Source organism: Oncorhynchus nerka, linkage group LG5, assembly GCF_034236695.1.
Source record: "Oncorhynchus nerka isolate Pitt River linkage group LG5, Oner_Uvic_2.0, whole genome shotgun sequence".
Classification (NCBI taxonomy): domain Eukaryota; kingdom Metazoa; phylum Chordata; class Actinopteri; order Salmoniformes; family Salmonidae; genus Oncorhynchus; species Oncorhynchus nerka.
Genome location: NC_088400.1, coordinates 66181466 through 66204272, shown reverse-complemented (window position 1 = coordinate 66204272; position 22807 = coordinate 66181466). Strand labels below are relative to the sequence as shown.

Sequence of the window (22807 nt, the reverse complement as noted above, 5' to 3'; positions counted from 1 at the left end):
CGGTCCAACTAATCTCAATTGGGTTGAGGTCGGTTGATTGTGAAGGCCAGGTCATCTGATGCAGTACTTCATCACTGTCCTTCTTGGTCAAATAGCCCTTACACAGCCTGGAGGTGTGTTGGGTCATTGTCCTGTTGAAAAACAAATGATGGTCCCGTTAAGCCCAAACCAGATGGGGTGGCGTATTGCTGCAGAATGCTGTGGTAACCATGCTAGTTAAGTGTGCCTTGAATTCTAAATAAATCAGTGTCACCAGCAAAGCACCCCACACCATCACACCACCTCCTCCATGCTTTATGGTGGGATCACAAATGCAGAGATCATCCGTTCACCTACTCGGAGTCTCACAAAGACACGGCAGTTGGAACCAAAAATCTAAAATTTGGACTCATAAGACCAAAGGACAGATTTCCACCGGTCTAATGTCCATTGCTCATGTTTCTTGGCCCAAGCAAGTCTCTTCTTATTGGTGTCCTTTAGTAGTGGTTTCTTTGCACCAAATCGACCATGAAGGCCTGATTCATGCAGTCTCCTCTGAACAGTTGATGTTGAGATGTGTCTGTTACATGAACTTTGAAGAATTTATTTGGGCTGCAATTTCTGAGGCAGTTAACTCTGATGAACTTATCCTCTGCAGCAGAGTTAACTCTGGGTCTTCCTTTCCTGTGGCGGTCCTTATGAGAGCCAGTTACTTCATCAGCGCTTGATGGTTTTTGCGACTGCGCTTATAGAAACTTTCAAAGTTCCTGAATTTTTCTGTATTGACTGACCTTCATGTTTTAAAGTAATAACTATCATTTCTCTTTGCTTATTTGAGCTGTTCTTGCCATAATATGGACTTGCTCTTTTACCAAATAGGGCTATCTACTGTATACCAACCCTACCTTGTCACAACACAACTGATTGGCTCAAATGCATTAAGAAGGAAAGAAATTCCACAAATGTACTTTTAACAAGGCACACCTGTTCATTGAAATGCATTCCAGGTGCATGAAGCTGGTTGAGAGAATTCCAAAAGTGTGCAAAGCTGTCATCAAGGCAAAGGGTGGCTACTTTGAAGAATCTCAAATATAAAATATATTTTGATTTGTTTAATACGTTTATGGTTACTACATGATTCCATGTGTGTTATTTCATCGTTTTGATGTCTTCACTATTATTCTACAATGTAGAAAATAGTAGAAATGAAGAAAAACCCTTGAATGAGTCCAAACTTTTGATGGATACTGTACACACTTGCAATGTACCAGTAGGTCGGTAGGAAATAGATGTTGCAATGTACCAGTAGGTCGGTAGGAAATAGATGTTGCAATGTACCAGTAGGTCGGTAGGAAATAGATGTTGCAATGTACCAGTAGGTCGGTAGGAAATAGATGTTGCAGGCTTCACATTCACGCTCGGCACAGCACCTGGTTTCAGTCAGTCTCAAATTGAATCCTGCCATCGTAGTCCTCCGGGGAGAAATGAGCACTGGATACAGTAGAGGTACACACAGTTCCCATACTCCAATCTGTTCACGTCAACCAGACACACTGGTCCAACTTAAAAGGTTGCTTCTCATTTTTGGGCCACAAATGAGTCGTAACCCCCGTCCTTGTGGGTATTACTGCACTACGCGTGTATTACTGCACTAGCTACAAATGACGGAAAACTACGACACTCGCTCGAATACCAAACGCACAGGAGACGAGGATGTATATAGTTTCTTCTTCATGGATGTACATAGTAGCTCGCCAACACTTGGTTTGGAATGTAATACCATGCTAGCATGGCTAGTAGCTAACGATAGCCAGCTGGAACTAGATAGGTAGCACCTTTGTGGGTAGTTCTGAAGATATCCGGAAATAAGTGAATAAATATGTAAAAACACTAAAACATAACTATGTTTGTTAGTTATAGGAAACCAGATCGTGACTACAACTAGGCTACAACTAAGTTAATATTTTATTTTTTATTTTTATATATAAAAAAATAAAAAATGTAACCTTTATTTAACCAGGCAAGTCAGTTAAGAACAAATTCTTATTTTCAATGACGGCCTAGGAACAGTGGGTTAACTGCCTGTTCAGGGGCAGAACGACAGATTTGTACCTTGTCAGCTCGGGTGTTTGAACTTGCAACCTTCCGGTTACTAGTCCAACACTCTAACCACTAAGTGACCACACTTTTGTTGCTACCTACCTTTTTAATAGGACGTTGGGCTAGAACAGCTTCAGTGCGCCTTGGCATAGACTCTACAAGCGGCTGAAAATCTGAGGGATGCGACACCGTTCTTCCACAAGAAATTCCATAATTGGTTGTTCTGTTGATGTTGGTGGAAAACACTTTCACGTCCCGTTCCAGAATCTCCCATAAGTCTTAACTTCAAAATCACTGAGATCTCTTCTTCTATCCATGGTAGCCAAAATAACGGGCAACTGGGCCTTTTTTATACATGACCCAGCGCATGTTAATTGCTTAATTAATTCAGGAATTTTCAATATACTTTATATTGTTTACTCAAGTGTTTCCTTTATTTTGGCAGTCTTGGTATTTAACACATAAATAAGCCATCTACCACTCCTTCACCCTGTTGCCGGGCAAAAAAAACATTTATCTCCTTTCCTCCCGTACGGAACCATCTCTCTCTCTCTTTCTCTCTCTCTCTCTCTGTCTCTCTGTCTCTCTGGCTCTCTGTCTCTCTGTCTCTATGGCTCTCTGTCTCTCTGTCTCTCTCTGTGTCTCTGTGTCTCTCTGTGTCTCTGTGTCTCTCTCTGTCTCTCTTTCTCTCTCTCTCTCTCTTTCTCTCTCTCTCTCTTTCTCTCTCTCTCTCTTTCTCTCTCTCTCTCTCTCTCTGTCTCTCTCTCTCTCTGTCTCTCAATTCAATTCAAGGGGCTTTATTGGCATGGGAAACGTGTTAACATTGCCAAAGCAAGTGAGGTAGATAATATATAAGTGAATATATAAAGTGAAATAAACAATAAAAATTAATAGTCTCTCTCTCTCTGTCGCTCTCTCTCTCTCTCCACACCATGTGTTGTTCTTTATTCAGCTGCAGTGACACCATTAAATATTGAAATATCCCTTACTGACATCATAGAAGATTTCTGGGGACTGTTGTCATGGAAACCGTGTATGTCTTGTACTGCCGCCCACAGACCGATACGGAGAACCCCATTCAATACTCTGACTCAATGGACCTCCTCTCATATGCTCTATGGGCACTTTTCTACTTGTATTTCTTTGTGTTCCAGAATAACAAGGCAGTAAGAGTGTACACCCGGTGGTGTGACTAGCCTGAATGGTGCAACTGCCTCATTTTAACCACAGTCATGTCCCTGGTTAGCATTGTTTAGCCCACTCATTGAAGCACGCTATATGTGGATGATGTCAGTCTCTCCAAGGCTGTTGATACAGCTTCTATAATCGGATACATTAGATCCAGGGTAGGAGTGGTAATCTTGGCTCAGATCCCCCCATCTGTCCATTCAATATTATGTAAAAGGCTAAACTGATCCTAGATCAGTTCCTACTGTGAGATGCTTGACACATCCAGCCGCTGGTGTCCAGTTCCAGACCTTTGTCTGTGTGTAATACCCAGTGTGACCCAGTCGTCATCTGATGCCACCCCAGGATAATGCTTTGGCGTGTGGAAAACGTCTCCCATAACACACGTCTGCCCTCCCCCCGGTCCTCTCCTCGCTCAGATGTAAATCCACGTGGTTGATACACATCGAGCTCTCGAGTCGTGATGCATGGCAAAGAAAACACCTCTCCCTTAAACGGCTTATTTGTCATTTGAGAAAGGAAATTAGATTTGACCAGAGTGGTGGGTTGTCTGGTGTTGGTTTTCATCTCTGTTGAGTTTGATACTGAACCATGTTAATACCTGATGACCCAACTGAGAACGGGGGTCCCAACTTCCCCTGATACAGGGTCTCTGCTATCGTTGCTTTAGCCTGAATAGAGCTCGGGGAAACACTGCTCCCCCAGCCTTGACACAGATTTCTGTTACACGGGTGAGGATGAGCCCTTTTGGAGATCAACCTCTGCTTGAACCGGTCTTCTCCCACAGACATGGAGGACAGAGCGTCCTCTCTCCTGTATGACCGTGACGTCCGCCCTCGTCCATAGATTCGTCTGGGTTAAGTAGCGAGAGATGTACTTGTGCACGTATGTATGGGCACCCTCATATCCTCACGTCTCACCCTTCTGTTCCTCACGTCCCACATCTCCCCCTGTCTCTCCCCCGTCCCTCTCCCGGCTGCCGCGCTGCAGACTGGGACGCTGACGTCAGCCGGAGGCCCCGGACAGGCCGGAGCATGTTGGGATGAGTTGGGCTCGCTGCACACAGACACCCCACCTCTCTCCCTGTCTCTCCCCCGTCCCTCTCCCAGCTGCCGAGCTGCAGACTGGGACGCTGACGTCAGCCGGAGGCCCCGGACAGGCCGGAGCATGTTGGGATGAGTCGGGCTCGCTGCACACAGACACCCCACCTCTCTCCCTGTCTCTCCCCCGTCCCTCTCCCGGCTGCCGCGCTGCAGACTGGGACGCTGACGTCAGCCGGAGGCCCCGGACAGGCCGGAGCATGTTGGGATGAGTCGGGCTCGCTGCACACAAACACCCCACCTCTCTCCCTGTCTCTCTGTCACTAGAGGAACACAGGCGTGTTGAGGAACTCCTCTGTCTGAGAGATGAGCTGCCAGAGGGCGGCTCCAAGACACTGACTGACTGACAGACAGACCGGCCATTTGAGTGACTGATCTCTCATAGAGTTCCTCGTGGTTTCCTGTGGGGTGTTGGCTTGGACGTGTTGGCTCTCGTCCTCTGTCCCTCTAGGTATTAATATGAAAGCCTGGTGTACATGAACCTGCACTTATTGTCACTGTTTTGCAAAATCTCTGGTTTCCTTCATAATCATTGATCTTGAACCACCTGAAAGGTGAACGCAGACCCATCCAACCTTTGACCTTCCAGTCCCCATACAGACCACTCAGTTTCCCATCATAGCAACCTGTGTCTGTCATGCCGTCTCTCCCTCTCCTTGTTTCGCCACCCGCCAGGCCTTGTGACAAACTTCTCACCACATCTCTAAACGTGGTAAATAATATCTCCCTGGCCCATTCTGACCGGCGATAGGCAGGGCTCGGCCTGGGTTGAGCTCGACATCTATTAGACTTAATGAGTGGAGTGTTGAGCCTTTGCAATCAGACTGAGGGACATCCTCAGACAACAGGCTTTAAATCAGAGCTGCGCTTCAGAGCGAGCAGCTGTACTGTCTGGTAGATCTATTTCTATCTGTGTTCTGTAATGGGAGCCGGCAGAGGGAGGGGGCAGGGAGGCCCCCCAGGGGTGGTAAACACATTGTTTATCTGAGGAGAGAAGAGAAGGGTGAGGCAGAGGGAAAGAAACAGGAGAGATGTAAATAGATAGAAAAGTGTGATAGAGATGTGTGTGGAGAGAGAGACTGAGAGAGTGGGCCAGAGAGGGGGACAGAGCGAGAAAGAAGAGAGAGAGTAGTAGTGGTTGTTTATATGGAGTGTTGGAGGGAGTCTGTTTGGTGTAATGAATAAGCCAAGTCACTACTGAATAATCTATGGCTCACATGGTGGGAAGCTGAAAATAGGAAGAGAGAACAGGGGAAACAGTGAAAGGTCTCAGCCACCTCCCTCCACATCTCTCCATCTATTTCTCAGGTTTTTCTCTCTCTTCATTTGAGGTACTGTTGCACATGCTGTATGCACGGAGCCGTGAGCTGTTATGAATGTTTATTGCAGGTTATATAATGCATTGTAAGGTCTAATAATGCATTGATAGAATTAATTATAAATGATTTAATATCATCCATTATAAACCAGTAGCTGATAAGGGGTGTATTTGCGTCAGAAATAATTCCTCTTGTAAATAAAATGAGGGGAATTCCTGGGTAAGACGGTAGCATTTTACACAAGACACAGTTGAGAGGTTTTCAAAGCCGTTTAGATGAAGGAGGAAAAAACTCTGTCTTCCTGCCAGCTGTGTTTTGATGCAGGAAGGTTACTGTGTAAGAACTACTTTACGAGGGCTTTCTTTACTGTAAGCCAGGTGTGTCTGCGCCAGAGTGCACGTTGGCCCTTGTTTTGATGCAGGTAGGTTACTGTGTAAGAACTACTTTAGGAGGGCTTTCTTTACTGTAAGCCAGGTGTGTCTGCGCCAGAGTGCACGTTGGCCCTTGTTTTGATGCAGGTAGATTATTGTGTAAGAACTACTTTAGGAGGGCTTTCTTTACTGTAAGCCAGGTGTGTCTGCGCCAGAGTGCACGTTGGCCCTTGTTTTGATGCAGGAAGGTTACTGTGTAAGAACTACTTTTGGAGGGCTTTCTTTACTGTAAGCCAGGTGTGTCTGCACCAGAGTGCACGTTGGCCCTTGTTTTGATGCAGGAAGGTTACTGTGTAAGAACTACTTTAGGAGGGCTTTCTTTACTGTAAGCCAGGTGTGTCTGCGCCAGAGTGCACGTTGGCCCTTGTTTTGGTGCAGGTAGGTTACTGTGTAAGAACTACTTTTGGAGGGCTTTCTTTACTGTAAGCCAGGTGTGTCTGCGCCAGAGTGCACGTTGGCCCTTGTTTTGATGCAGGTAGGTTACTGTGTAAGAACTACTTTTGGAGGGCTTTCTTTACTGTAAGCCAGGTGTGTCTGCGCCAGAGTGCACGTTGGCCCTTGTTTTGATGCAGGAAGGTTACTGTGTAAGAACTACTTTAGGAGGGCTTTCTTTCCTGTAAGCCAGGTGTGTCTGCACCAGAGTGCACGTTGGCCCTTGTTTTGATGCAGGTAGGTTACTGTGTAAGAACTACTTTTGGAGGGCTTTCTTTACTGTAAGCCAGGTGTGTCTGCGCCAGAGTGCACGTTGGCCCTTGTTTTGGTGCAGGTAGGTTACTGTGTAAGAACTACTTTTGGAGGGCTTTCTTTACTGTAAGCCAGGTGTGTCTGCGCCAGAGTGCACGTTGGCCCTTGTTTGGTGCAGGTAGGTTACTGTGTAAGAACTACTTTTGGAGGGCTTTCTTTACTGTAAGCCAGGTGTGTCTGCGCCAGAGTGCACGTTGGCCCTTGTTTTGATGCAGGAAGGTTACTGTGTAAGAACTACTTTAAGAGGGCTTTCTTTACTGTAAGCCAGGTGTGTCTGCGCCAGAGTGCACTGCACGTTGGCCCTTGTTTTGGTGCAGGAAGGTTACTGTGTAAGAACTACTTTAGGAGGGCTTTCTTTACTGTAAGCCAGGTGTGTCTGCGCCAGAGTGCACGTTGGCCCTTGTTTTGGTGCAGGAAGGTTACTGTGTAAGAACTACTTTAGAGGGCTTTCTTTACTGTAAGCCAGGTGTGTCTGCGCCAGAGTGCACGTTGGCCCTTGTTTTGGTGAGAGGAAAGTGGGATACAGGCGTGGTTATCTCCGTGAACTTCATGCAAGCGTTGACGTCACCGCGAGCCGGGGGAGATGGGCAGATATCAACGTTTATAAATAAGTAAATAAGTGGCTCCCGTATAAATAAACAAGTGTGAGAGACGTCACATAGTCAGGTTGTTGCTGAAATGGAATCCGAGCTTGTGCACCGTGGTTTAAAAACAACTGGGGAGTGGTGCCTATAGCTGCCTGCATGCTTATAGTTGTGTGCAGCCTACCTGTGGCCCGGCTAGACTGAACCTTTCTACTGTAGGCCTTCCCCCATGTCCTTCCACTGTCCCAGAAATCAATGCTCTGTAATGTAGAACACAACTGTGAAGTTTCTCTTACGCTTCCGCCCGCTAGCAACGCCAACGTCAGAGCAAATAACACAAAGGGGGTGTGTGTTGACGGGGAGTCTCCTAGCAACCATAAAGAGCCCCTATAGCCTTAATTAGTTCACTTGAGGTTATAGACATATTTCACAGAACCGTGATCTGAAGAATAGAGAGCTGTGTGTGTGTGTGTGTGTGTGTGTGTGTGTGACGCCAGTGCAATGTCCAACACTGTGGGTGTATTTCTAGAGGGAACTAGTTCTCTGTACTCAGAGGGAAGAGGGGGGATGCAGTGTCAACAGAGGAAGACACAGAGAATAGGTTTTTCCCTCCGTCCACTCTGCTATCTCTCTCCTGTGTATCTGCCGTCGGTTCCAGGAAATGGAGGAGCAGCAGAATAAACAGACAGCAGGCCTACGACGGCCCTGTGATGTCACCAGCACAGAGAGAGGGAGGAAGGCACAGAGACTGGTAAAAAGAGGGAGAGGGGAGGGACACAGAGACTGGTAAAAAGAGGGAGAGGGGAGGGACACAGATGGGTAAAGACAGAGGGACACAGAGAGAGGTAGCTAGCGAGGGAGCAGGAGTGTTGAGAAAGCAGAACAGAAAACTGAGGAAAGGAGAGGAGGACAGAGACTGACAGAAATATAAAGAGCAGCACCACTAAAGCTAAATAGATCCTTACACACGGCAGAGACGAGCTGTAGAGGAGGAAACGCTAGGAGGGGGAAGAGAGGAGAGCGTTTATCGCCATGATCACTACAGCGCTGATGGGTATGTCAATTATATATGTTCTATTACACATTGCTTCTTTGAAAGTAGTTCCTCTCTCTGTTTCTCTGTTTCTCTGTCTCTCTGTTTCTCTGTCTCTCTCTGTTTCTCTGTCTCTCTCTGTTTCTCTGTCTCTCTCTCTCTCTCTCTCTCTGTTTCTCTGTCTCTCTCTGTCTGTCTCTCTCCCTTTCTCCTCTTTTTCTCTCTCTCTCTCTCTCTCTTCTCTCTCTCTCTCTCTCTCTCTCTCTCTTAAACTATTCCTCTCTGTTACGTTCTCTTTCTCTCTGCTTGTTGGTTAGTGTTGTGTACACGGAGTGGTATAGTCAATGAGATGATCACAGGCAGTACCAGTCAGTGGCTGCAGCATGTGTTTCAGAGCTAGGACATTATGTTTGTGTGTCTCTCTCTCTCTCTCTCTCTTTCTCTCTTAAACTATTCCTCTCTGTTACGTTCTCTTTCTCTCTGCTTGTTGGTTAGTGTTGTGTACACGGAGTGGTATAGTCAATGAGATGATCACAGGCAGTACCAGTCAGTGGCTGCAGCATGTGTTTCAGAGCTAGGACATTATGTTTGTGTGTCTCTCTCTCTCTCTCTCTCTCTTTCTCTCTTAAACTATTCCTCTCTGTTACGTTCTCTTTCTCTCTGCTTGTTGGTTAGTGTTGTGTACACGGAGTGGTATAGTCAATGAGATGATCACAGGCAGTACCAGTCAGTGGCTGCAGCATGTGTTTCAGAGCTAGGACATTATGGTTGTGTGTCTCTCTCTCTCTCTTAAACTATTCCTCTCTGTTACGTTCTCTTTCTCTCTGCTTGTTGGTTAGTGTTGTGTACACGGAGTGGTATAGTCAATGAGATGATCACAGGCAGTACCAGTCAGTGGCTGCAGCATGTGTTTCAGAGCTAGGACATTATGGTTGTGTCTCTCTCTCTGCAAGGGACAGAAGCGCCAGTCGTTGGTCTTGGAATGCTGTGCTTGACTGTGTGTGGGAGGTGTCCTTAGAGAGGAGGGCAAAGAATTGGGGTAGAGAGAGAAAATCTACATATTGGTTTGTGCAGCATCACTAAGTACGTTTACATAAACACTTCTAATTCAATATTAAACTGATTAGAAGGCTGAGTTTGGGATTAGTCATGTAAACGCTGTATTCTGCTCATCTTAATGGGCGTAAGGTCAAAATCGAAGTAAGCACACAGCGATTAAAACACCTGGTTTTCGGAAGCAGTACGGCTTGGTTGGGTCGTGTATCGGAGGACGCATTGCATTCGACCTTCGTCTCTCCCGAGTCCGTACGGGAGTTGTAGCATTGAGACAAGATAATAACTACTAACAATTGGATACCACGAAAAGGGGGTAAAATAAACAAATAAAAAAACCACCTGGTTTTCTGAGCGATCTTTCAAATTGCTAGGACACGTTAACACCCTAATTGGAGTTTGAGCGGTGTATTTGATATGCGTATGACCCACCTAGCACCAGCAGCACAAGGTTAGTGAGTTAGGGGAAAACTTACAGCATCTTCAAAATAGGTTTCACATACCAACTGTATACGTCCCAACTCAAAACGCTTCCTGAAAAGAACCTGATCGCTGTGGAAAAACGTTAGTTTTGATCAGTGATTTTTCTGCGTAGAGCCAAGTCCCATCAGGTAGCCTGGTTTCAGATGTGTCCATGTAAACAGGATTATTATGGAAATGGTTCTTCTTGCAAAGCATGTCGACGTGATCTGACTATTCACTATTAATGTGTGCATGTAACCGTACTCATTCATCTGATAAACCCAGAGACTGTGTCTGCCTTTAGTGTGTGTTGTGTGTATGAGTCTTTAGGCCTGTGTGTGTGTGACTGTGTGTGTGTGACTGTGTGTGCTGCACCTAGTGTGGGTGTTAGCCTAACACGATTAAGACAGAGTTTCAAGCAAACATATCTGGCTGTCTGGCACGCTGTTGGGAAAACTTGTAGATAAATAATCGTCCAATCGCGACTATTTATTCAGATTTAATGGGGAGGAAGCCGTGCGATTGGAGGCCTTCCTGTAGCAGTGCGTTCTGGGGGTGGTTGGCCAGGGCTGAAGTCTCCTCCACCACGCCACAGTTCAATGCAGTCTTTGTGAGAGGAGTGCTACACTTCATGTTTGACTTATCAGGGCCAGATGGACAGTACTGTGAAGGGGCTCTCTGTGCTGATAAGGATGCTGTGTGTGTGTGTGCGTACAGAATGTGATGGCTGTTTTATTTGATCTACTTGGGTCCCATCATTTAGTCTTTTTTCATTATTCAATATGCATGGACTACCATTCTGTCTCTCTGTTCCTCTCTCTAGTGGACATTAACTCTGCCCTGCCCCTGCGTCTGCCCCCGGCTGCCATCCCCATGGACCTACGCATTGACCAGCACCATCACCAGCAGCAGCTGTCCATGTCTCCTTCTGCAGCCCAGGCGTCTGCAGCCCAGGCCAGAGAGCAGCAGCTGCAGCAGGAGCTCCTGTCCCTGAAACAGAAACAACAGATTCAGAGACAGCACCTCATCGCTGAGTTCCAGAGGCAACATGAGCAGCTCAACCGCCAGCATGAAGCCCAGCTACAGGAACATGTTAAGGTGGGGGGGGGGGACTCCGCTCCAGAAGCATGTCAAGAAAGACAGTAATTTCCCTCTCATACATGTCTAAACTAGATCTCTCTCCATGCAGCAGAAGCCTTTCAGCCCTATGATATTTGCCCTGCTCTTGGGTCAGTGTTTGGGCCTGTAAGTGATCTAGATTCTGCAGATTGAAGGGCTGAGGGCTGATCCCAGTACAGTGCTAACAGCACAAGGGCTCCTTTGGCCTGTGGTGGGGCTGGAAGACCACTCAGGTAGCAGAGAGTGACGCAAAGCCAAGGCAGGGAGGCCCAGGCTCAATCAGACCCATTCAGAGCCTGTACACACACACACCGAAACCTGCAGCACACACACCGAGACCTGCAGCACACACACCGAGACCTGCAGCACACACACCGAGACCTGCAGCACACACACACGAGACCTGCAGCACACACACCGAGACCTGCAGCACACACACCGAGACCTGCAGCACACACACACCGAGACCTGCAGCGCACACACCGAGACCTGCAGCGCACACACCGAGACCTGCAGCACACACACCGAGACCTGCAGCACACACACACCGAGACCTGCAGCACACACACCGAGACCTGCAGCACACACACACCGAGACCTGCAGCACACACACACCTGCAGCGCACACACCGAGACCTGCAGCGCACACACCGAGACCTGCAGCACACACACAGACCTGCAGACCTGCAGACCTGCAGCACACACACACCGAGACCTGCAGCGCACACCACCGAGACCTGCAGCGCACACACCGAGACCTGCAGCGCACACACCGAGACCTGCAGCGCACACACCGAGACCTGCAGCGCACACACCGAGACCTGCAGCGCACACACCGAGACCTGCAGCGCACACACCGAGACCTGCAGCGCACAGACCTGCAGCGCGAGACCTGCAGCGCACACACCGAGACCTGCAGCGCACACACCGAGACCTGCAGCGCACACACCGAGACCTGCAGCGCACACACCGAGACCTGCAGCGCACACACCGAGACCTGCAGCGCACACACCGAGACCTGCAGCGCACACACCGAGACCTGCAGCGCACACACCGAGACCTGCAGCGCACACACCGAGACCTGCAGCGCACACACCGAGACCTGCAGCGCACACACCGAGACCTGCAGCACACACACACACAGACCTGCAGCACACACACACACCGAGACCTGCAGCGCACACACCGAGACCTGCAGCGCACACACCGAGACCTGCAGCGCACACACCGAGACCTGCAGCGCACACACCGAGACCTGCAGCTCACACACCGAGACCTGCAGCTCACACACACCGAGACCTGCAGCGCACACACCGAGACCTGCAGCGCACACACACCGAGACCTGCAGCGCACACACACCGAGACCTGCAGCGCACACACACCGAGACCTGCAGCGCACACACACCGAGACCTGCAGCGCACACACACCGAGACCTGCAGCGCACACACCGAGACCTGCAGCGCACACACCGAGACCTGCAGCGCACACACACCGAGACCTGCAGCGCACACACACCGAGACCTGCAGCGCACACACCGAGACCTGCAGCGCACACACCGAGACCTGCAGCGCACACACACCGAGACCTGCAGCGCACACACACCGAGACCTGCAGCGCACACACACCGAGACCTGCAGCGCACACACACCGAGACCTGCAGCGCACACACACCGAGACCTGCAGCGCACACACACCGAGACCTGCAGCGCACACACACCGAGACCTGCAGCTCACACACACCGAGACCTGCAGCTCACACACACCGAGACCTGCAGCGCACACACCGAGACCTGCAGCTCACACACCGAGACCTGCAGCTCACACACCGAGACCTGCAGCGCACACACCGAGACCTGCAGCGCACACACACCGAGACCTGCAGCGCACACACACCGAGACCTGCAGCGCACACACACCGAGACCTGCAGCGCACACACACCGAGACCTGCAGCACACACACACCGAGACCTGCAGCACACACACACCGAGACCTGCAGCACACACACACCGAGACCTGCAGCACACACACACCGAGACCTGCAGCACACACACACCGAGACCTGCAGCACACACACACAGACCTGCAGCACACACACACACAGACCTGCAGCACACACACACCCGAGACCTGCAGCACACACACACCGAGACCTGCAGCGCACACACCGAGACCTGCAAACACACACCGAGAGCTGCAGCTCACACACCTCTGCCTATCACCAATCACCAAGACAGGTCAAGGAGTGGGAAAGAAAGTAGGAGACAGACACTGGTGGATTGGAAAGAGGAAGACATGTAATCTTGTTGTTTTCCCTGTATACCTCTATAGAACTCTTTAGGTTAAGGTGTCTCCCCTTAAATGCACCAAAGGCTGGATTCCAGACTTAAAGCACTCCCTTCCATCTGCCCTTGAATATTGAAAGGGGGAAAGTTTGGGACCTATCCAAAACCATACCGTGCCTGCCTGCTGCTCTTCTGTCACGCACCTCCTCACCTCCCATATGAATGTATCCATCAGCAGGACTCTTGTTCCAGTCACCTTCCCTTGACGGTGAACACGGCTGCATGTCCTCGCTAGCAGGCGCTTATTTAACACACAAACCATCCAAGGCAATAACAAACATCCCCCACAAAATACGGCCAAACAAATTCATCAAATATTGGAGTTGGGCACTCTACTAAGGAGTGTGTGTGTGTGTGTGTGTGTGTGTGTGTGTGGATCTAATGGTTCAGTTTGGTCGTGATGTAGAGGGTCCATGGTACGTACAGAGAGGAAAGGTTATTCACGTATTGACTGGAGTGGTCTGGCTCCTGTAAACATGCTGGGAACATTTGCATGGACAGTGATTGGGCTGAGGCTGAATAGATGTGTTGTGATAGTGTGAGGTGACCAAGTTAGCATGTTCACCTGGGTCTAAGGTGAACGTGTCAGGAATGGGGGATAGCTGCGAGAGACCAGACCTGCAGGGCAAGGAGAGAGAAGGGAGGGAGAAATCAGCATTGGCTCCTGGCTCCAGAACAAACATTGTTGTGTTCCACTCCATGCAGCACCAGCAGGAGCTCCTGGCCCAGGATGTTGTAGTAATGTTGTGTTCCCCTCCATGCAGCACCAGCAGGAGCACCTGACCCAGGATGTTGTAGTAACGTTGTGTTCCCCTCCATGCAGCACCAGCAGGAGCTCCTGGCCCAGGATGTTGTAGTAACGTTGTGTTCCCCTCTATGCAGCATCAGCAGGAGCTCCTGGCCCAGGATGTTGTAGTAACGTTGTGTTCCCCTCCATGCAGCACCAGCAGGAGCTCCTGGCCCAGGATGTTGTAGTAACGTTGTAGTAACGTTGTGTTCCCCTCCATGCAGCACCAGCAGTAGCTAATGGCCCAGAATGTTGTAGTAATGTTGTGTTCCCCTCCATGCAGCACCAGCAGGAGCTCCTGGCCCAGGATGTTGTAGTAACATTTTGTTCCCCTCCATGCAGCACCAGCAGGAGCTCCTGGCCCAGGATGTTGTAGTAACATTGTGTTCCCCTCATGCAGGAGCTCCTGGCCCAGAATGTTGTAGTAGCGTTGTGTTCCCCTCCATGCAGCACCAGCAGGAGCTCCTGGCCCAGAATGTTGTAATAACATTGTAGTAACGTTGTGTTCTCCTCATGCAGCACCAGCAGGAGCTCTTGGTCCAGGATGTTGTAGTAACGTTGTAGTAACGTTGTGTTCCCCTCCATGCAGCACCAGCAGGAGCTCCTGACCCAGGATGTTGTAGTAACGTTGTGTTCCCCTCCATGCAGCACCAGCAGGAGCTCCTGGCCCAGGATGTTGTAGTAACGTTGTAGTAATGTTGTTCCCCTCATGCAGCACCAGCAGGAGCTCCTGGCCCAGGATGTTGTAGCAACGTTGTGTTCCCCTCATGCAGCACCAGCAGGAGCTCCTGACCCAGGATGTTGTAGTAACGTTGTGTTCCCCTCCATGCAGCACCAGCAGGAGCTCCTGGCCCAGGATGTTGTAGTAACGTTGTGTTCCCCTCATGCAGGAGCTCCTGGCCCAGAATGTTGTAGTAGCATTGTGTTCCCCTCCATGCAGCACCAGCAGGAGCTCCTGGCCCAGAATGTTGTAGTAACGTTGTAGTAATGTTGTGTTCCCCTCATGCAGCACCAGCAGGAGCTCCTGACCCAGGATGTTGTAGTAACGTTGTGTTCCCCTCATGCAGCACCAGCAGGAGCTCCTGACCCAGGATGTTGTAGTAACGTTGTAGTAACGTTGTGCTCCCCTCCATGCAGCACCAGCAGGAGCTCCTGGCCCAGGATGTTGTAGTAACGTTGTAGTAATGTTGTGTTCCCCTCATGCAGCACCAGCAGGAGCTCCTGGCCCAGGATGTTGTAGTAACGTTGTGTTCCCCTCATGCAGCACCAGCAGGAGCTCCTGACCCAGGATGTTGCCCCAGGATGTTGTAGTAACGTTGTTTTCCCCTCATGCAGCACCAGCAGGAGCTCCTGACCCAGGATGTTGTAGTAACGTTGTTTTCCCCTCATGCAGCACCAGCAGGAGCTCCTGACCCAGGATGTTGTAGTAACGTTGTGTTCCCCTCATGCAGCACCAGCAGGAGCTCCTGACCCAGGATGTTGTAGTAACGTTGTGTTCCCCTCCATGCAGCACCAGCAGGAGCTCCTGGCCCAGGATGTTGTAGTAACGTTGTGTTCCCCTCATGCAGCACCAGCAGGAGCTCCTGACCCAGGATGTTGTAGTAACGTTGTAGTAACGTTGTGTTCCCCTCATGGAGCACCAGCAGGAGCTCCTGGCCCAGGATGTTGTAGTAACGTTGTGTTCCCCTCCATGCAGCACCAGCAGGAGCTCCTGACCCAGGATGTTGTAGTAACGTTGTGTTCCCCTCCATGCAGCACCAGCAGGAGCTCCTGACCCAGGATGTTGTAGTAACGTTGTGTTCCCCTCCATGCAGCACCAGCAGGAGCTCCTGACCCAGGATGTTGTAGTAACGTTGTGTTCCCCTCCATGCAGCACCAGCAGGAGCTCCTGACCCAGGATGTTGTAGTAACGTTGTGTTCCCCTCATGCAGCACCAGCAGGAGCTCCTGACCCAGGATGTTGTAGTAACGTTGTGTTCCCCTCCATGCAGCACCAGCAGGAGCTCCTGGCCCAGGATGTTGTAGTAACGTTGTGTTCCCCTCCATGCAGCACCAGCAGGAGCTCCTGACCCAGGATGTTGTAGTAACGTTGTGTTCCCCTCATGCAGCACCAGCAGGAGCTCCTGAACCAGGATGTTGTAGTAACGTTGTGTTCCCCTCCATGCAGCACCAGCAGGAGCTCCTGGCCCAGGATGTTTTAGTAACGTTGTGTTCCCCTCATGCAGCACCAGCAGGAGCTCCTGACCCAGGATGTTGTAGTAACGTTGTGTTCCCCTCATGCAGCACCAGCAGGAGCTCCTGGCCCTGAAACATCAGCAGGAGCTGTTGGAGCACCAGAGGAAGATGGAGAAGCACCGTCTGGAGCAGGAACTGGAGAAACACCAGAGAGAACAGAAACTACTGCTGCTGAAGAACAAGGAGAGAGGACAGGAGAGTAAGCAGCTGGAACAATACATTATCATATTACTAGTAGAACTAAAATGGGGCCACTATGTACAAAAAGTGCTGTAATTTCTTAACGGTTCACCTGATGTGGACGAAAATATCCTCAAATGAAACCGGACTGTCTGCACTTTAAGCTCTATTGTCATTGGCTGATTTCAAATCCAAACTTTTGAAGTATAGAGCCAAAAGAAGAAACAAAGCTTCACTGTTGCAGTAGTTACGGAGGGCAGTGTATATCTCTCTCTCACACCCAACCAACCTCCATTCTGGTCATCCCTCTATTCTAGAGTGGATGTGCTTGTGTGGTGCTGCCGCGCTGCCTGCTCTCTGTCAGTGGAGAGGTGTTGAGAGAGACAGGCAGCAGGCTACAGGTAGAGGGCTGGCCTCAACACCACAAGGCCACTGGCTCATTAATTATCTAGTGGTATGGATGGGCTAAACACAAACACAGGGTCACCAGACAGGATGGATGACAACGGCAGCTGCCCTGGAGGAGTTTGGTCTGATACAACCCTCATTAGTCTAGAGCTGAGGGGTCTCTCTCTCGCTCTCTCTCTCTCTCTCTCTCTCTGATTCTGTTTGTCTCGATCCTCATCTTCTGTCTCTGCACAATCACCAATTATAACGACAACGTTTCACGCGATATGGATGAAAATACCCTCAAATTAAAGTTGACAGTCTGCACTTTAACCTCATAGTCATTGTTTGATTTCAAATCCAAACTTTGAGTATATAGAGCCAAAATAAGAGAAAATACTTAATTGCCCCAATAATTACAGAGGGCAGTGTGTTGCACAGCGAATTGGGAATCGGAAATGTGACCGTTTGAATAGCCCATCATATCAATGAGAGTCTGATAGATATAACTCCTAGTAAACTCTGCCTGAAATGGCATCAGAGCTCACACCTACCTTCAGCGACGCCCTTTAACCTCTCCCTCACTCTGCTAGCATATTGCTCAAGTCTATCCTTTTCTTCTTGATCTATGTGAAGGGCCTTAAGGCCAGGAATTGGGTGTAAGTGATCTGTCCCATCTGCAGAGCCGGAGGCTGGAGTGTCTTCTTACCCTGGTACCATGTACCCCCTCTCAGGTGCAGTGGCCAGTACTGCCACCCTGGTACCATGTCCCCCTTCAGTGGCCAGTACTGTCTTCTTACCCTGGTACCATGTACCCCCTCTCAGGTGCAGTGGCCAGTACTGTCTTCTTACCCTGGTACCATGTACCCCCTCTCAGGTGTGTCTTCTTACCCTGGTACCATGTACCCCCGCTTAGGTGCGGCGGCCAGTACTATCTTCTTACCCTGGTACCATGTACCCCCTCTTAGGTGCAGTGGCCAGTACGGTCTTCTTACCCTGGTACCATGTACCCCCTCTCAGGTGCAGTGGCCAGTACTGTCTTCTTACCCTGGTACCATGTACCCCCTCTCAGGTGCAGTGGCCAGTACTGTCTTCTTACCCTGGTACCATGTACCCCCTCTCAGGTGCAGTGGCCAGTACTGTCTTCTTACCCTGGTACCATGTACCCCCTCTCAGGTGCAGTGGCCAGTACTGTCTTCTTACCCTGGTACCATGTACCCCCTCTCAGGTGCAGTGGCCAGTACTGTCTTCTTACCCTGGTACCATGTACCCCCTCTCAGGTGCAGTGGCCAGTACTGTCTTCTTACCCTGGTACCATGTACCCCCTCTCAGGTGCAGTGGCCAGTACGGTCTTCTTGGTACCACCCTGGTACCATGTACCCCCTCTCAGGTGCAGTGGCCAGTACTGTCTTCTTACCCTGGTACCATGTACCCCCTCTCAGGTGCAGTGGCCAGTACTGTCTTCTTACCCTGGTACCATGTACCCCCTCTCAGGTGCAGTGGCCAGTACTGTCTTCTTACCCTGGTACCATGTACCCCCTCTCAGGTGCAGTGGCCAGTACTGTCTTCTTACCCTGGTACCATGTACCCCCTCTCAGGTGCAGTGGCCAGTACTGTCTTCTTACCCTGGTACCATGTACCCCCTCTCAGGTGCAGTGGCCAGTACGGAGGTGAAGATGCGACTGCAGGAGTTTGTGCTGAACAAGAAGAAGGCTCTGGCCCAGAGGAGTCTCAACCACGGGGGGTTGCCCAACGACCCCCGCTACTGGTACGGGTGAGTACTGTCTCACACACACACACACTCCTGTCCCGTCAGCTGTGTAGGGATGAGATCACACACACACGGAGGACACAGCAGACTATTTGGTCCTGTTGAGAGGAGCTCTCCCTCCTCAGCCTTAAGTGTTTATTATCGAGCTGTGGAACCCACGTCCAGCTGTGGTCTGTGTACTCAGTATTGGGTGCTGTGTGAACCCACGTCCAGCTGTGGTCTGTGTACTCAGTATTGGGTGCTGTGTGAACCCACGTCCAGCTGGGGTCTGTGTGCTCAGTATTGGGTGCTGTGTGAACCCACGTCCAGCTGTGGTCTGTGTACTCAGTATTGGGTGCTGTGTGAACCCACGTCCAGCTGGGGTCTGTGTGCTCAGTATTGGGTGCTGTGTGAACCCACGTCCAGCTGTGGTCTGTTTGTTCAGTGTTAGGTGCTGTGTGAACCCACGTCCAGCTGTGGTATGTTTGTTCAGTGTTAGGTGCTGTGTGAACCCACGTCCAGCTGTGGTCTGGGTACTCAGTGTTAGGTGCTGTGTGAACCCACGTCCAGCTGTGGTCTGTGTGCTCAGTGTTGGGTGCTGTGTGAACCCACGTCCAGCTGTGGTCTGTGTGCTCAGTGTTGGGTGCTGTGTGAACCCACGTCCAGCTGTGGTCTGTGTGCTCAGTGTTGGGTGCTGTGTGAACCCACGTCCAGCTGTGGTCTGTGTGCTCAGTATTAGGTGCTGTGTGAACCCACGTCCAGCTGTGGTCTGTGTACTCAGTATTGGGTGCTGTGTGAACCCACGTCCAGCTGTGGTCTGTGTACTCAGTATTAGGTGCTGTTTGAACCCACATCCAGCTGTGGTCTGGTCTGTGTACTCAGTATTAGGTGCTGTGTGAACCCACGTCCAGCTGTGGTCTGTGTGCTCAGTATTAGGTGCTGTGTGAACCCACGTCCAGCTGTGGTCTGTGTGCTCAGTATTGGGTGCTGTGTGAACCCACGTCCAGCTGTGGTCTGTGTGCTCAGTATTAGGTGCTGTGTGAACCCACGTCCAGCTGTGGTCTGTGTGCTCAGTATTAGGTGCTGTGTGAACCCACGTCCAGCTGTGGTCTGTGTGCTCAGTATTAGGTGCTGTGTGAACCCACATCCAGCTGTGGTCTGTGTACTCAGTATTAGGTGCTGTGTGTGTGCGTTCATGTTTTATAACGCGTTTATAGAAGTCGTTAGTAGAAACTGTGTGATCACTGTTTTGCAATTGTCTAAGTAAAACCATCCAGCACTCATCACACACATACAGTAAACCACTTCTCCACTACTACCATAATGACCCAGTGGAGTATAGAGTCAGTGTTATCAGGACTGTCTCTCCCCTCTCTCCCTCCCTCTCTCTCTCTCTCAATGTAAAGAGTCTCTCAGCACTTTAAAGCTGCCAGTCGTTCAGACCAGAAGAGAGGTAGAGAGGGGAGGTATATGCACCACAGAGTGTGTTCACTAGACCAGAACATGGGTTTGGGCCTGGGCCAGCACAGCTTACCTTACTGCCTGAGATCAGTCTTGCTCTGTAGCAGTAGCTAACCTCAATAGAGAGACATCAGCTCTGCCCATCTTCCAGCCCAGGCTGACTGGAAACCAATCTCCCCAGGCTGTACCCCAGACTGTACCCCCCCACTACTGAGGCAAAGTTTTAGACTATTGAGACACACCCTATCCTGTAATCCTGTGTGAGGAGTGAGGTCATGGCTTTTGACTATTGAGACACCACCCACCGCAGTGTTGTGTGATGAGGTATCTTAGTGGTTAGGGTGTTGGACTAGTAACCGAAAGGTTGCAAGATCGAATCCCAGAGCTGATGAGGTAAAAATATGTCGTTCTGTCCCTGAACAAGGCAGTTTTAACCCACTGTTCCCCAGTAGGCCGTCATTGAAAATAAGAATTTGTTCTTAACCGACTTGCCTAGTTAAATAAAGGTTAAATATTGAAGGATCTGATGGTTGTTTGTGTGTGTGTGTGTTGCAGGAAAACTCAGCACACTTCCCTGGACCAGAGCTCTCCTCCTCAGACTGGTATGGGTACCTACAACCACCCTGTCCTGGGCATCTACAACGCTAGAGACGACTTCCCCCTCCGCAAGACAGGTACTAAACACACACACCTTGTTCTGCTAGAGGACTGTCCTGTAGGCTCTCTGTGGGCTCACACCTTGCTCTGCTAGAGGACTGTCCTGTAGGCTCTCTGTGGGCTCACACCTTGCTCTGCTAGAGGACTGTCCTGTAGGCTCTCTGTGGGCTCACACCTTGCTCTGCTAGAGGACTGTCCTGTAGGCTCTCTGTGGGCTCACACCTTGCTCTGCTAGAGGACTGTCCTGTAGGCTCTCTGTGGGCTCACACCTTGCTCTGCTAGAGGACTGTCCTGTAGGCTCTCTGTGGGCTCACACATTGCTCTGCTAGATGACTGTCTTGTAGGCTCTCTGTGGGCGCACACCATGCTCTGCTAGAGGACTGTCCTGTAGGCTCTCTGTGGGCTCACACTTTGCTCTGCTAGAGGACTGTCCTGTAGGCTCTCTGTGGGCTCACACTTTGCTCTGCTAGAGGACTGTCCTGTAGGCTCTCTGTGGGCTCACACCGTGCTCTGCTAGAGGACTGTCCTGTAGGCTCTCTGTGGGCTCACACTTTCCTCTGCTAGAGGACTGTCCTGTAGGCTCTCTGTGGGCTCACACTTTGCTCTGCTATAGGACTGTCCTGTGGGCTCACACTTTGCTCTGCTACTGTCCTGTAGGCTCTCACACCTGCTCTGCTAGGGACTGTCCTCTCTGTGGGCTCACACTTTGCTCTGCTAGAGGACTGTCCTGTAGGCTCTCTGTGGGCTCACACTTTGCTCTGCTAGAGGACTGTCCTGTAGGCTCTCTGTGGGCTCACACTTTGCTCTGCTAGAGGACTGTCCTGTAGGCTCTCTGTGGGCTCACACTTTGCTCTGCTAGAGGACTGTCCTGTAGGCTCTCTGTGGGCTCACACTTTGCTCTGCTAGAGGACTGTCCTGTAGGCTCTCTGTGGGCTCACACTTTGCTCTGCTAGAGGACTGTCCTGTAGGCTCTCTGTGGGCTCACACCTTGCTCTGCTAGAGGACTGTCCTGTAGGCTCTCTGTGGGCTCACACCTTGCTCTGCTAGAGGACTGTCCTGTAGGCTGTCTGTGGGCTCACTGTGGGCTCTTTGCTCTGCTAGAGGACTGTCCTGTAGGCTCTCTGTGGGCTCACACCTTGCTCTGCTAGAGGACTGTCCTGTAGGCTCTCTGTGGGCTCACACCTTGCTCTGCTAGATGACTGTCTTGTAGGCTCTCTGTGGGCTCACACCTCTGCTAGATGACTGTCTGCTCTCTGTGGGCTCACACCATGCTCTGCTAGATGACTGTCTTGTAGGCTCTCTGTGGGCTCACACCATGCTCTGCTAGAGGACTGTCCTGTAGGCTCTCTGTGGGCTCACACTTTGCTCTGCTAGAGGACTGTCCTGTAGGCTCTCTGTGGGCTCACACTTTGCTCTGCTAGAGGACTGTCCTGTAGGCTCTCTGTGGGCTCACACTTTGCTCTGCTAGAGGACTGTCCTGTAGGCTCTCTGTGGGCTCACACTTTGCTCTGCTAGAGGACTGTCCTGTAGGCTCTCTGTGGGCTCACACTTTGCTCTGCTAGAGGACTGTCCTGTAGGCTCTCTGTGGGCTCACACTTTGCTCTGCTAGAGGACTGTCCTGTAGGCTCTCTGTGGGCTCACACTTTGCTCTGCTAGAGGACTGTCCTGTAGGCTCTCTGTGGGCTCACACTTTCTGCTAGAGGACTGTCTAGGCTCTCTGGACTGTCCTGTAGGCTCTCTGTGGGCTCACACTTTGCTCTGCTAGAGGACTGTCCTGTAGGCTCTCTGTGGGCTCACACCTTGCTCTGCTAGAGGACTGTCCTGTAGGCTCTCTGTGGGCTCACACCTTGCTCTGCTAGAGGACTGTCCTGTAGGCTCTCTGTGGGCTCACAC

At 50.6% G+C, this 22807-nt stretch overlaps 1 protein-coding gene across 5 annotated transcripts in view; it reads left to right on the top strand.

Moving 5' to 3' along the window:
- LOC115121437 (histone deacetylase 4-like) overlaps positions 1 to 22807 on the top strand; it is an 86449-nt gene that overhangs the window by 12757 nt on the left and 50885 nt on the right. For 4 of the 5 annotated variants that reach the window (XM_065018969.1, XM_065018970.1, XM_065018968.1 and 1 more), the window contains 4 exons: positions 10817 to 11091; positions 16528 to 16678; positions 18697 to 18820; positions 20813 to 20931. In XM_065018969.1, coding sequence (XP_064875041.1) covers positions 10817 to 11091; positions 16528 to 16678; positions 18697 to 18820; positions 20813 to 20931 — 669 coding nt within the window. Of the gene's footprint in view, positions 1 to 8270; positions 8500 to 10816; positions 11092 to 16527; positions 16679 to 18696; positions 18821 to 20812; positions 20932 to 22807 lie in introns of those variants that run through there. The other variant, XM_065018971.1, reaches the window with a different exon arrangement.